At 33.8% G+C, this 12,012-nt stretch overlaps 1 protein-coding gene across 44 annotated transcripts in view; it reads left to right on the top strand.

Annotated features, from left to right (window-relative positions):
• LOC110484130 (transcription factor 4) overlaps nt 1–12,012 on the top strand; it is a 110,257-nt gene that overhangs the window by 80,151 nt on the left and 18,094 nt on the right. For 36 of the 44 annotated variants that reach the window (XR_014951348.1, XR_014951349.1, XR_014951346.1 and 33 more), the window contains 4 exons: nt 3,775–3,898; nt 6,289–6,350; nt 8,754–8,832; nt 10,697–10,773. Coding sequence is in view for 39 of the 44 variants with exons in the window: in XM_085566764.1 (XP_085422890.1) it covers nt 3,775–3,898; nt 6,289–6,350; nt 8,754–8,832; nt 10,697–10,773 (342 nt within the window). In the remaining 5 variants the exon portion in view is untranslated. The remainder of the gene's footprint in view (nt 1–3,774; nt 3,899–6,288; nt 6,351–8,753; nt 8,833–10,696; nt 10,774–12,012) is intronic. The other 8 variants (XR_014951350.1, XR_014951347.1, XM_085566753.1 and 5 more) reach the window with 1 other exon arrangement.

The raw sequence follows: 12,012 nt of genomic DNA, 5'->3' as shown, positions 1-12,012 counted from the left end.
ATTTTTTTCCCCAAATTTTTCCCATTTTTTTCCACCAATTTTTTCCCCTTTTTTGTCATTTTTTCCCCAATTTTCCCCCATTTTTTTCCAAATTTTTTCCCCATTTTTTCCAAATTTTTCCCCCATTTTTTCTTCAATTTTTTCCCAATTTTCCCCCATTTTTTGTCATTTTTTGCCCATTTTTTCCCAACTTTCCCCCATTTTTTCCCCTTTTTTTTGTCTTTTTTTCCCCATTTTTTGCCCAATTTTTTTCCATTTTCCCCCCAAATTTCCCCCAATTTTCCCCCCAAATTTCCCCCAATTTTCCCCATTTTTCCCCAATTTCCCCCCAAATTTTCCCCCTTTTTTTCTCCACTTTTTTCCCCCAAATTTCCCCCAATTTTTCCTTCAAAAATTCGAATTTTTTCCCCATTTTTCCCCCCATTTTTGTCATTTTTTGCTCAATTTTTCCCCAATTTTTCCCCATTTTTTTCTCAATTTTCCTCCTTTTTTTTCCCCATTTTTCCCCCAATTTTCCTCAATTTTCCCCCAATTTTCCCCATTTTTTTCCCATTTTTCCCTTCAAAAATTCAATTTTTCTCCATTTTTCCCCCAATTTTCCTCAATTTCCCCCATTTTTTCCCCATTTTTCCCTTCAAAAATTCGATTTTCCCCCCAATTTTCCCCCATTTTTCCCCCATGTTTTTCCAATTTTTTTCCCCATTTTCCCCCAAATTTTCCCCAATTTTTCCTTCAAAAATTCGAATTTTTGCCTCATTTTTCCCCCTTTTTTCCCCCATTTTTGTCATTTTTTACTCAATTTTTCCCCAAATTTCCCCAATTTCCCCCCATTTTTTTCTCAATTTTCCTCCATTTTTTTCCCCATTTTTCCCCCAATTTTCCTCAATTTCCCCCCAATTTTCCCTTCAAAAATTCGATTTTTCTCCAATTTTCCCCCATTTTTCCCCCCATGTTTTTCCAATTTTTTTCCCCATTTTCTCCCAAATTTTCCCCAATTTTTCCTTCAAAAATTCGAATTTTTGCCTCATTTTTCCCCCATTTTTGTCATTTTTTGCTCAATTTTTCCCCAAATTTCCCCAATTTCCCCCCATTTTTTTCTCAATTTTCCTCCTTTTTTTTCCCCATTTTTCCCCCAATTTTCCTCAATTTTCCTCAATTTCCCCCATTTTTTCCCCATTTTTCCCTTCAAAAATTCGATTTTTCCCCCAATTTTCCCCCCATGTTTTTCCAATTTTTTTCCCCATTTTCCCCCAAATTTTCCCCAATTTTTCCTTCAAAAATTCGAATTTTTGCCTCATTTTTTGCTCAATTTTTCCCCAAATTTCCCCAATTTTCCCCCATTTTTTTCTCAATTTTCCTCCTTTTTTTTTCCCCATTTTTCCCCAATTTTCCCCATTTTTTCCCCATTTTTCCCTTCAAAAATTCGATTTTTCCCCCAATTTTCCCCCCATGTTTTTCTCCAATTTTTTCCCCATTTTCCCCCAAATTTCCCCCAATTTTTCCTTCAAAAATTCGAATTTTTGCCTCATTTTTCCCCCATTTTTGTCATTTTTTGCTCAATTTTCCCCCAAATTTCCCCAATTTTCCCCCATTTTTTCTCAATTTTCCTCCATTTTTTTTCCCCATTTTTCCCCCATTTTTCCCCCATTTTCCCCAATTTTCCCCATTTTTTCCCCATTTTTCCCTCCAAAAATTCAATTTTCCCCCCAATTTTCCGCCATTTTGTCTCCGCAAAATTCCATTTTTTCCCCTAAAAATTCCATTTTTTCCCCATTTTTCGCCCGTTTTTCACCCGTTTTTCACCCGATTTTCACCAAATTTTCACCAAATTTTCACCCAATTTTTCCCCATTTTTTTCTCAATTTTCCTCCATTTTTTCCCCATTTTTCCCCAATTTTCCTCAATTTCCCCCCAATTTTCCCCATTTTTTTCCCATTTTTCCCTTCAAAAATTCAATTTTCCCCCAATTTTCCCCCATTTTTCCCCCATGTTTTTCCAATTTTTTTCCCCATTTTCCCCCAAATTTTCCCCAATTTTTCCTTCAAAAATTCGAATTTTTGCCTCATTTTTTGCTCAATTTTTCCCCAAATTTCCCCAATTTTCCCCCATTTTTTCTCAATTTTCCTCCATTTTTTTTCCCCATTTTTTTCCCATTTTTCCCTTCAAAAATTCGATTTTCCCCCAATTTTCCCCCATGTTTTTCCAATTTTTTTCCCCATTTTCCCCCAAATTTTCCCCAATTTTTCCTTCAAAAATTCGAATTTTTGCCTCATTTTTCCCCCTTTTTTGTCATTTTTTGCTCAATTTTCCCCCAAATTTCCCCAATTTTCCCCCATTTTTTCTCAATTTTCCTCCCTTTTTTTCCCCATTTTCCCCCCAATTTTCCCCATTTTTCCCCATTTTTCCCTTCAAAAATTCAATTTTTCTCCAATTTTTCCCCATTTTTCCCCCAATTTTCCCCATTTTTCCCTTCAAAAATTCGATTTTTCCCCCAATTTTCCCCCCATGTTTTTCCAATTTTTTTCCCCATTTTCCCCCAAATTTTCCCCAATTTTTCCTTCAAAAATTCGAATTTTTCCCCCTTTTTTCCACCTTTTTTGTCATTTTTTGCTCAATTTTTCCCCAATTTTTCCCCATTTTTTTCTCAATTTTCCTCCATTTTTTTCCCCATTTTCCCCCCAATTTTCCCCATTTTTTCCCCATTTTTTCCCATTTTTCCCTTCAAAAATTCAATTTTTCTCCAATTTTCCCCCATTTTTCCCCCTTTTTTTCTCCAATTTTTTTCCCCATTTTCCCCCAAATTTTCCCCAATTTTTCCTTCAAAAATTCGAATTTTTCCCCCTTTTTTCCCCCCTTTTTCCCCCATTTTTGTCATTTTTTGCTCAATTTTTCCCCAATTTTTCCCCATTTTTTCTCAATTTTCCTCCTTTTTTTTCCCCATTTTTCCCCCAATTTTCCTCAATTTCCCCCCAATTTTACCCATTTTTTTCCCATTTTTCCCTTCAAAAATTCAATTTTTCTCCAATTTTCCCCCATTTTTCCCCCCATGTTTTTCCAATTTTTTTCCCCATTTTCCCCCAAATTTTCCCCAATTTTTCCTTCAAAAATTCGAATTTTTGCCCCATTTTTCCCCCTTTTTCCCCCCTTTTTCCCCCCATTTTTGTCATTTTTTGCTCAATTTTTCCCCAATTTCCCCCCATTTTTTTCTCAATTTTCCTCCATTTTTTTTCCCCATTTTTCCCCCAATTTTCCTCAATTTTCCTCAATTTCCCCCATTTTTTCCCCATTTTTCCCTTCAAAAATTCAATTTTTCTCCAATTTTCCCCCATTTTTCCCCCATGTTTTTCCAATTTTTTTCCCCATTTTCCCCCAAATTTTCCCCAATTTTTCCTTCAAAAATTCGAATTTTTGCCTCATTTTTCCCCCATTTTTGTCATTTTTTGCTCAATTTTTCCCCAAATTTCCCCAATTTTCCCCCATTTTTTCTCAATTTTCCTCCATTTTTTTTCCCCATTTTTCCCCCAATTTTCCCCCATTTTTCCCCAATTTTCCCCATTTTTTCCCCATTTTTCCCTCCAAAAATTCAATTTTCCCCCCAATTTTCCGCCATTTTGTCTCCGCAAAATTCCATTTTTTCCCAAAAAAATTCCATTTTTTCCCCGTTTTTCGCCCGTTTTTCACCCGATTTTCACCCGATTTTCACCCAATTTTTTCCCAATTTTTTCTTTTTTTCTTTTTTAACCAAAATCCCCGTTTTTCTCCCCGTTTTTGCAGCCCTACCCGTCGCACTCGTCGGCCGAGCTGAGCTCGGCGCTGCCGCCGATGTCGTCCTTCCACCGCTCCAACGCCTTCGGCTCCTCCTGCACCCCCCCGGCCAACGGCGCCGAGCCCCTGCTGGGTGAGTCCCAAAATTCCCCAAAAATTCCCCAAAAAAATTCCCGAATTTTCAGGGAGAAATTGAAAAAAAAAAGCGTGGGAAAATTCCTTCAAATTCCTGAGAAAAAGGGAAAAAACTGGGGGGGGAAATGGGAAAAAATGGGGATTTTATGGGGGGAAAATGAGGGAAAATTCCAGGAAAAATTACCCAAAAAATTCTGGAAAAATTGAAAAAAAATATATCAGGAATTTAAGGGGAAATATTCCCAAGAAATTCCCCAAAATTCCAGGAAAAATCACAAAAAATCCAGGAAAAAATCACAAAAAAATCACAAAAAAATCCCGAAAAATTCCCTAAAAAATTCCCAAAAAATCACTGAAAAAAAAATCCCAATAATTCCCCAAAAAAATCCAGAAAAAATTCCGGAAAAAAATCCACAAATATTCCCCAAAAAATCTCAAAAAATACCCCCAAAAATCTCCAAAACAATCCGGAAAAAAATTCCCAAAAATACCCCAAAAAAACTCCAAAAAATTCCCCAAAAATTCCCCAAAATTTTCATGGAGAAATTGAAAAAAAAAGCATGGGAAAATTCCTTAAAATTCCTGAGAAAAAGGGAAAAAACTGGGGGGAAAAATGTGAAAAAATGTGGATTTTAAGGGGAAAAATGAGGGAAAATGAGGAAAAAATTCCAGGAAAAATTCCCCAAAATTCCAGGAAAAATTGCCAAAAAATTCCCAAAAAAATCCCAAAAATTCCAAAAAAAATTCCAAAAAATTCCCGAAAAAAATCCCCAAAAAATCCCCAAAAAATCCCCAAAATTTCCCAAATTTTCATGGAAAAATGCCCCAAAACCTGAGGAAAATCGGCTGGAAAATGGGGAAGAAATTGAAAAAAAAAAAGGGAATTTCAAGGGAAAAAAATGGTGAAAAATCCCAGGAAAATTCCTGGAAAAATTCCCCAAAAAATCTTGGAAAAATGACGGAAAATTCTGAGAAAATTCAAGGAAAAATTCCCAAAAATTCCAGGAAAAAATGGAAAAAAATTCTGGAATTTCAGGGGAAAAAATTCCTAAAAAATCCCCAAAAAATCCCTGGAAAACTTCCCCAAAAATTCATGGAAAAAATTCCCAAAAAAAATCCCCAAAATTCCAGGAAAAATCACAAAAAATCCCGAAAAATTCCCTAAAAAATTCCCAAAAGATTCCTAAAAAAAATCCCAAAAATTCCCCAAAAAAATCCGGAAAAAAATCCGGAAAAAAATCCACAAATATTCCCCAAAACATCCCAAAAATTCCCCCCAAAATCCCTAAAAAAATCCGGAAAAAAATTCCCAAAAATACCCCAAAAAAACTCCAAAAAATTCCCCAAAATTTTCATGGAAAAATTGAAAAAAAAAGTGTGGAAAAATTCCCTCAAATTCCTGAGAAAAAGGGAAAAAAACTGGGGTGAAAAATGCGAAAAAATGTGGATTTTAAGGGGGAAAAATGAGGGAAAATTCCAGGAAAAATTGCCAAAAAATCCTGGAAAAATAATTAAAAAAAAATTCCCCAAAATTCCAGAAAAAATCCAAAAAAAATCCTGGAAAAAATCCTGAAAAAATTCCCAGAAAAAATCCCAAAAATTCCTGGGAAATTCCCCAAAAATTCCTGGGAAATTCCCATAAAATTCTCAAAAATTTCCCCAAAAAATCCCCAAAATTCCCCAAAAAATTAAAAAAAGTTCCGGAAAAAAAATTCCCAAAAATTCCTGGAAAATTTCCAGAAAGTTCCCCAAAAAATTCCAGGAAAAATTCCCCCAAAATGTTCAGAAAAAATCCCAAAAAATTCCCCAAAAAAACTTCCAAAAACTTCCAAAAATTCCTGAAAAAAAATCCCCCAAAATTCCCAAAAAATTCCCAAAAATTCTTGAAAAAAATTCCCAAAAATTCCCAAAAAAATTCATAAAAATTCTTGGAAAGAATTCCCAAAAATTCCCAAAAAATTCCAAAAAATCCTGGAAAAAGTTCCCAAAAAAATTCCAAAAAATTCCGGAAAAAAATTGTCAAAAATTCCCCAAAAAATTTGAAAAAATTCCTAAAAAATTCCTGGAAAAATTTCCCAAAAAATTCCCCCAAAAATTCCAAAAAATTCCTAAAAAAGTCCCGGAAAATTCCCAAAAAAGTTCCAAAAAATTCCAGGAAAAATTTTCCAAAAATTCCCAAAAAATTCCTTTAAAAATTCCAGAATTTTCCCCCAAAATTTGGATTTTTTTCCCCCAAAAAATTCAATTTTTTCCCCTAAAATCTTGGCATTTTCGCCAAAAATCCCAGAATTTTTTGCCCAAATTCCCGGATTTTTCCCCCAATTCCCGCATTTTCCCCAAATTTCGGAATTTTCACCCAAAATTTTGGATTTTTTTTCTCTTTTCCAGCCCCGCGCGGAGCTGCCGGAAGTTCCCAGACCGGAGACGCGTTGGGCAAAGCTTTGGCCTCTGTAAGAAAATTCCCTAAATTTTTTTAATCCCGAAAAATTGCCAAAATATGCCCCAAAAAATTCCCAAAAAATTAAAAAAAAAAATCGTGAAAAAATTCCATAAAAATCCCCAAAAAATCCAGTAAAATTCCCAAAAATTCCCAATTTTTTATCGCAAAAAAAATCCCAAAACCACCAAAAATTTCCCGAAATTTTCCGCCAAAAAAATACCAAAAAATCCCAAAAAAATTTCCCCCAAAAAATCACCCAAAAAATCCCAAAAATTCAAAAAAAATCCCAAAAATTCCCATAAAAATCCCCAAAAAAATCCCCCCCCCAAAAAAAAGAAATTCCCCCAAAAATTTTCAAAAAATTTCCAAAATTTTCTCCCAAAATTCCTCAAATTTTCACCCAAAAACCCCCAAAAAATTCCTAAAAAATCCCAAAAAATTCCCAAAAACCGCCAAAAAATCCCCTAAAAAAATCCCAAAAATATTCCTAAAAAAATCCCCAAAAAAATCCCCAAAATTTTATCCCAAAAACCCCCAAAAAATTCAAAAAAATTCCCCAAAAAAATCCCCCAAAAATAAAAAAAAATCTCAAAGAAATCACCAAAAAATTCCCCAAAAATCCCCCAATAATAAAAAAAAATCTCAAAAAAAATCCCAAAAAAATCCCCAAAAATCCCCAAAATTTCCCCCCAAAAATCCCCAAAATTTTCTCCCAAAAACCCCAAAAAATTCCCCAAAAAAATCCCCCAAAAATAAAAAAAAATCTCAAAGAAATCACCAAAAAAATCCCCAAAAAACCCCAAAAATCCCCAAAATTTCCCCCCAAAAATCCCCCAAAAATTCCCCCAAAAAATTCCCCAAAAATCCCCCAATAATAAAAAAAAATCTCAAAAAAAATCCCCAAAAAATCCCCAAAAAAACCCAAAAATCCCCAAAATTTTCTCCCAAAACCCCCAAAAAATTCTCCCAAAAATCCCCAAAAAATTCCAAAAAATTCCCCAAAAAAATCCCCCAAAAATAAAAAAAAATCTCCAAGAAATCCCCAAAAAAATCCCCAAAAAATCCCCAAAACTCCCCCAAAAAACCCCAAAAATCCCCAAAATTTCCCCCAAAAAATTCTCCCAAAAACCCCCAAAAAATTCCTCAAAAAACCCCAAAAAAATCCCCAAAAAACCCCCAATAATAAAAAAAATCTCAAAAAAAAATCCCAAAAAAATCCCCAAAAAACCCCAAAAATCCCCAAAATTTCCCCCCAAAAATCCCCCCAAAATTCTCCCAAAAACCCCCAAAAAAATCCCCAAAAATAAAAAAAAATCTCCAAAAAATCCCAAAAAATCCCCCAAAAAACCCCAAAAATCCCCCAAAAAACCCCAAAATTTCCCCCCAAAAATCCCCCAAAAATTCCCCCAAAAAATTCCAAAAAATTCCCCAAAAAAATCCCCCCAAAAAAAAAATCCCCAAAAAAATCCTAAAAAATCCCCCAAAAAACCCCCAAAAAATCCCCCAAAATTCTCCCAAAAACCCCCAAAAAATTCCCAAAAAAAATCCCCCAAAAATAAAAAAAATCTCAAAGGAATCACCAAAAAATTCCCCAAAAAAACCCCAAAAATCCCCCAAAAATCCCCAAAATTTCCCCCCAAAAATCCCCCAAAAATTCCCCCAAAAAATTCCAAAAAATTCCCCAAAAAAATCCCCCAAAAAAAAAAAAATCCCCAAAAAAATCCTAAAAAATCCCCCAAAAAACCCCCAAAAAATCCCCCAAAATTCTCCCAAAAACCCCCAAAAAATTCCCAAAAAAAATCCCCCAAAAATAAAAAAAAATCTCCAAAAAATCCCCAAAAAATCCCCAAAAAACCCCAAAAATCCCCCAAAAAACCCCAAAATTTTCTCCCAAAAATCCCCAAAATTTCCCCCCAAAAATCCTCCCAAAAACCCCCCAAAAAAATCCCAAAAAACCCCAAAAAAATCCCAATAAATCCCCAAAAAAATCCCAAAAAAAACCCCAAAAATCCCCCAAAAATCCCCAAAATTTCCCCCCAAAAATCCCCCCAAAAATTCCAAAAAATTCCCCAAAAAAATCCCCCAAAAATAAAAAAAAAATCCCCAAAAAACCCCAAAAAAATCCCCAAAAAAACCCCAAAAATCCCCCAAAAAACCCCAAAATTTCCCCCCAAAAATCCCCCAAAAATCCCCAAAATTTCCCCCCAAAAACCCCCAAAATTTCCCCCAAAATATTCCCCAAAAACCCCCAAAAAAATCCCCCAAAAAACCCCAAAAAAAACCCCCAAAAAAACCCCCAAAAAACCCCCAAAAACCCCCCAAAAAAAACCCCCTCCACAAAATGGCCGCCGCCCTCATTAGCATACGGGGCGGGGCCTCATTTGCATATATGCTAATTGCGGCGCGATGCAAGATTTATTCCCCAGATCACACCAACAGCAGCTTCCCCTCCAACCCTTCCACTCCCGTGGCCTCGCCGCCGTCGCTCGCAGGTAAAAACTCCCAAAATCCCCAAATTTCGCCCCAAAATTCCTCGGGAATTCTCATCCCAAAAATCTCCTCCCAAATTTCCCGAAATTGCCGTTTTTTACCCCGAAAAAATCCGAGTTTTTTTGGGTTTTTTAGAGGGTTTTGAAGCAAAATAAATGGAATTTTTTTCGGTAAAAAATGGAGTTTTTCAACTCAAATTTTCACCGTTTTTCCACAAATATATAAAAATTTATTCCCAAAAAATCAGATTTTTTCCCAAAAAAATTTTGATTTTTTTCCCCATTTTCTACCTTTTTTTTACCCAAAAAAATCCAATTTTTAAGGATTTTTACCCCAAAAAATGGAATTTTTCCTCCAAATTTTCACCGTTTTTTCCCCAAAATTATAAAAATTTATTCCCAAAAAAACAGATTTTTTCCCCAAAAAATTTTGATTTTTTTCCCCATTTTCTAGCTTTTATTTACCCAAAAAAATCCAATTTTTTCCCAATTTTTACGAATTTTTTACCCTCAAAAAGTCAAATTTTTCCTCCAAATTTTCACCGTTTTTCCCAAAAATTATAAAAATTTATTCCCAAAAAACCAGATTTTTTTCCCAAAAAATTTTGATTTTTTTCCCCATTTTCTACCTTTTTTTTACCCCAAAAAAATCCAATTTTTTCCCAATTTTTAAGGATTTTTTACCCTCAAAAAGTCGAATTTTTCCTCCAATTTTTCACCGTTTTAAAAATTTATTCCCAAAAAACCAGATTTTTTCCCCAAAAAATTTTGGATTTTTTTCCCCATTTTCTAGCTTTTTTTTACCCAAAAAAAATTAAATTTTTTCCCAATTTTTACGAATTTTTTACCCTCAAAAAGTCGAATTTTCCCCCCAAATTTTCACCGTTTTTTCCCCCAAAAATATGAAAATTTATTTCCCAAAAAATCCTATCTTTTTCCCTCAAAAATTTGTATTTTTTCCCATTTTTTAGCATTTTTTACCCCAAAAAAATCGAATTTTTTCCCAATTTTTTACAAATTTTTCCCCAAAATAATTTGAATTTTTTTCCCATTTTTCCCCAATTTTTACGAATTTTTTTCCCCAATTTTTTAGGTATTTTTTCCCAAAAATATGAAATATTTTTTCCTTAAAAAATTTGAATTTTTTTCCCATTTTTTAGCATTTTTTACCCCCAAAAAATCGAATTTTTTCACCCAAATTATGACATTTTTACCCCAAAAATATTTGGATTTTATTCCCCAATAAATCCAATTTTTTATCCCTAAAAAATTAGGATTTTTTTTCCCAATTTTTACGAATTTTTTCCCATTTTTTCCCTAAAAAAATCGAATTTTCCCCTTAAATTTTCACCATTTTTTCCCAAAAATGTAAAAATTTATTTCCCAAAAAATCAGATTTTTTCCCTAAAAAAATTCGAATTTTCCCCCCATTTTTTTCCCCAAAAAATCAATTTTTTTCCAAATTTTTAAGAATTTTTCCCCAAAAAAAATCCAACATTTTTTCCCAAAAAAATTCAATTTTTTACCCAAAAAAATTCTATTTTTTTCCCCAATTTTTGGCCATTTTTCCTTAAATTTTTTAGGATTCTTTCCCCGATTTTTTCCCTTAATTAACCCCAATTTTTTCCCTTAATTAACCCCAATTTTTTAATTAATTAACCCCAAATTTTTAATTAATTAATCCCCCATTTTTCCCCCAAAAAAATTCAATTTATTTCCCCAAAAAATCCCATTTTTCCCTCATTTTTTCGTCTTTTTTCACCCGGTTTTTTGCGTAATTAACCCCGAATTTTTTCCCTAATTAACCCGCGATTTTTAATTGACCAACCCAACCAATTAATTAATTAATTTGCTCTGAATTAATTAGCAGGGACGGCAGCTTGGGCCAGGAATGGCGGGCAAGCGTCTTCGTCGCCCAATTACGAGGGGCCCTTGCACTCCTTGGTGAGTCTTAATTAAGATTAATTAATTAATTTGCATCTCATTAATATTCATGAGTTCTTCCTCGGCTGGTGCTGAAGCCCAAAAGCTTCAAATGAACCCCAAAAATGACCCAAAAATACCAAAAATTGACCCAAAAATGACCCCAAAAAAATCCCAAAAATGACTCAAAAATTGACCCAAAAATCTCCAAAATTGACCCCAAAAAATGACCCAAAAATCTCCAAAATTGACCCCAAAAATGACCCAAAAATACCAAAAATTGACCCAAAAATGACCCCAAAAAAATCCCAAAAATGGACCCAAAAATGACCCAAAAAAAATCCCAAAAATGACCCAAAAATTGACCCAAAAATCTCCAAAATTGACCCCAAAAATTGACCCAAAAATACCAAAAATTGACCCCAAAAATCCTACAAAAAACCCCAAAAAATTTAAAAAAAAATCCTCAAAAAAAAACCCAAAAAAATCCCAAAAATCCCCAAAATAACCCCAAAAATCTTCAAAAAAAAACCCCCAAAAATCCCAAATAATTCACCCTAAAAACCCCAAAAAATCCCTAAAAAACCCCCAAAAATCCCCAAAAATTAACCCAAAAATTACCCCAAAAAATTCCAATAATTGACCCAAAAATAACCCCAAAAAAAATCTAAAAAAACTCGAAAAATACCCCACAAAAATCCCAAAAATTGACCCAAAAATTAACCAAAAAACCACAAAAACGACCCAAAAAATTCCAAAAATTGACCCAAAAATTAACCAAAAAAACACAAACATGACCAAAAAAAATCCCAAAAATTGACCCAAAAATGACCCAAAAAAACCCAAAAACGACCCAAAAAATTCCAAAAATTGACCCAAAAATGACCCAAAAAAATCCCAAAATTGACCCAAAAAATCTCGAAAAAAAAAACCCCAAAAATATCCCAAAAATGACACCAAAAATTAACCAAAAACCGCAAAAATGACACCAAAAATCCCAAAAATTCACCCAAAAATTCACCCAAAAATTGACCCAAAGATGACCCAAAAAAACCCCAAAAAATCCTCAAAAAAACCCCAAAAAATTCCCCAAAAAAACCCCAAAAATCCCAATATTACCCCCAAAAAATCCTCAAAAATCCCCTAAAAAAATAACCCCAAAAATCCAAAAAAAACTCCAAAAAAAACCCCAAAAAATCCCCAAAAATAACCCAAAAAAAACCCCTAAAATAGACCCAAAAATCCCCAAAATTGACCCAA

This window comes from Lonchura striata, chromosome Z (genome assembly GCF_050655825.1).
Source record: "Lonchura striata isolate lonStrDom1 chromosome Z, ASM5065582v1, whole genome shotgun sequence".
In the NCBI taxonomy this organism is placed as follows: Eukaryota; Metazoa; Chordata; class Aves; order Passeriformes; family Estrildidae; genus Lonchura; species Lonchura striata.
The sequence above is the reverse complement of the archived record's forward strand: the minus strand, read 5'-3'. Positions and strand labels throughout refer to the sequence as shown.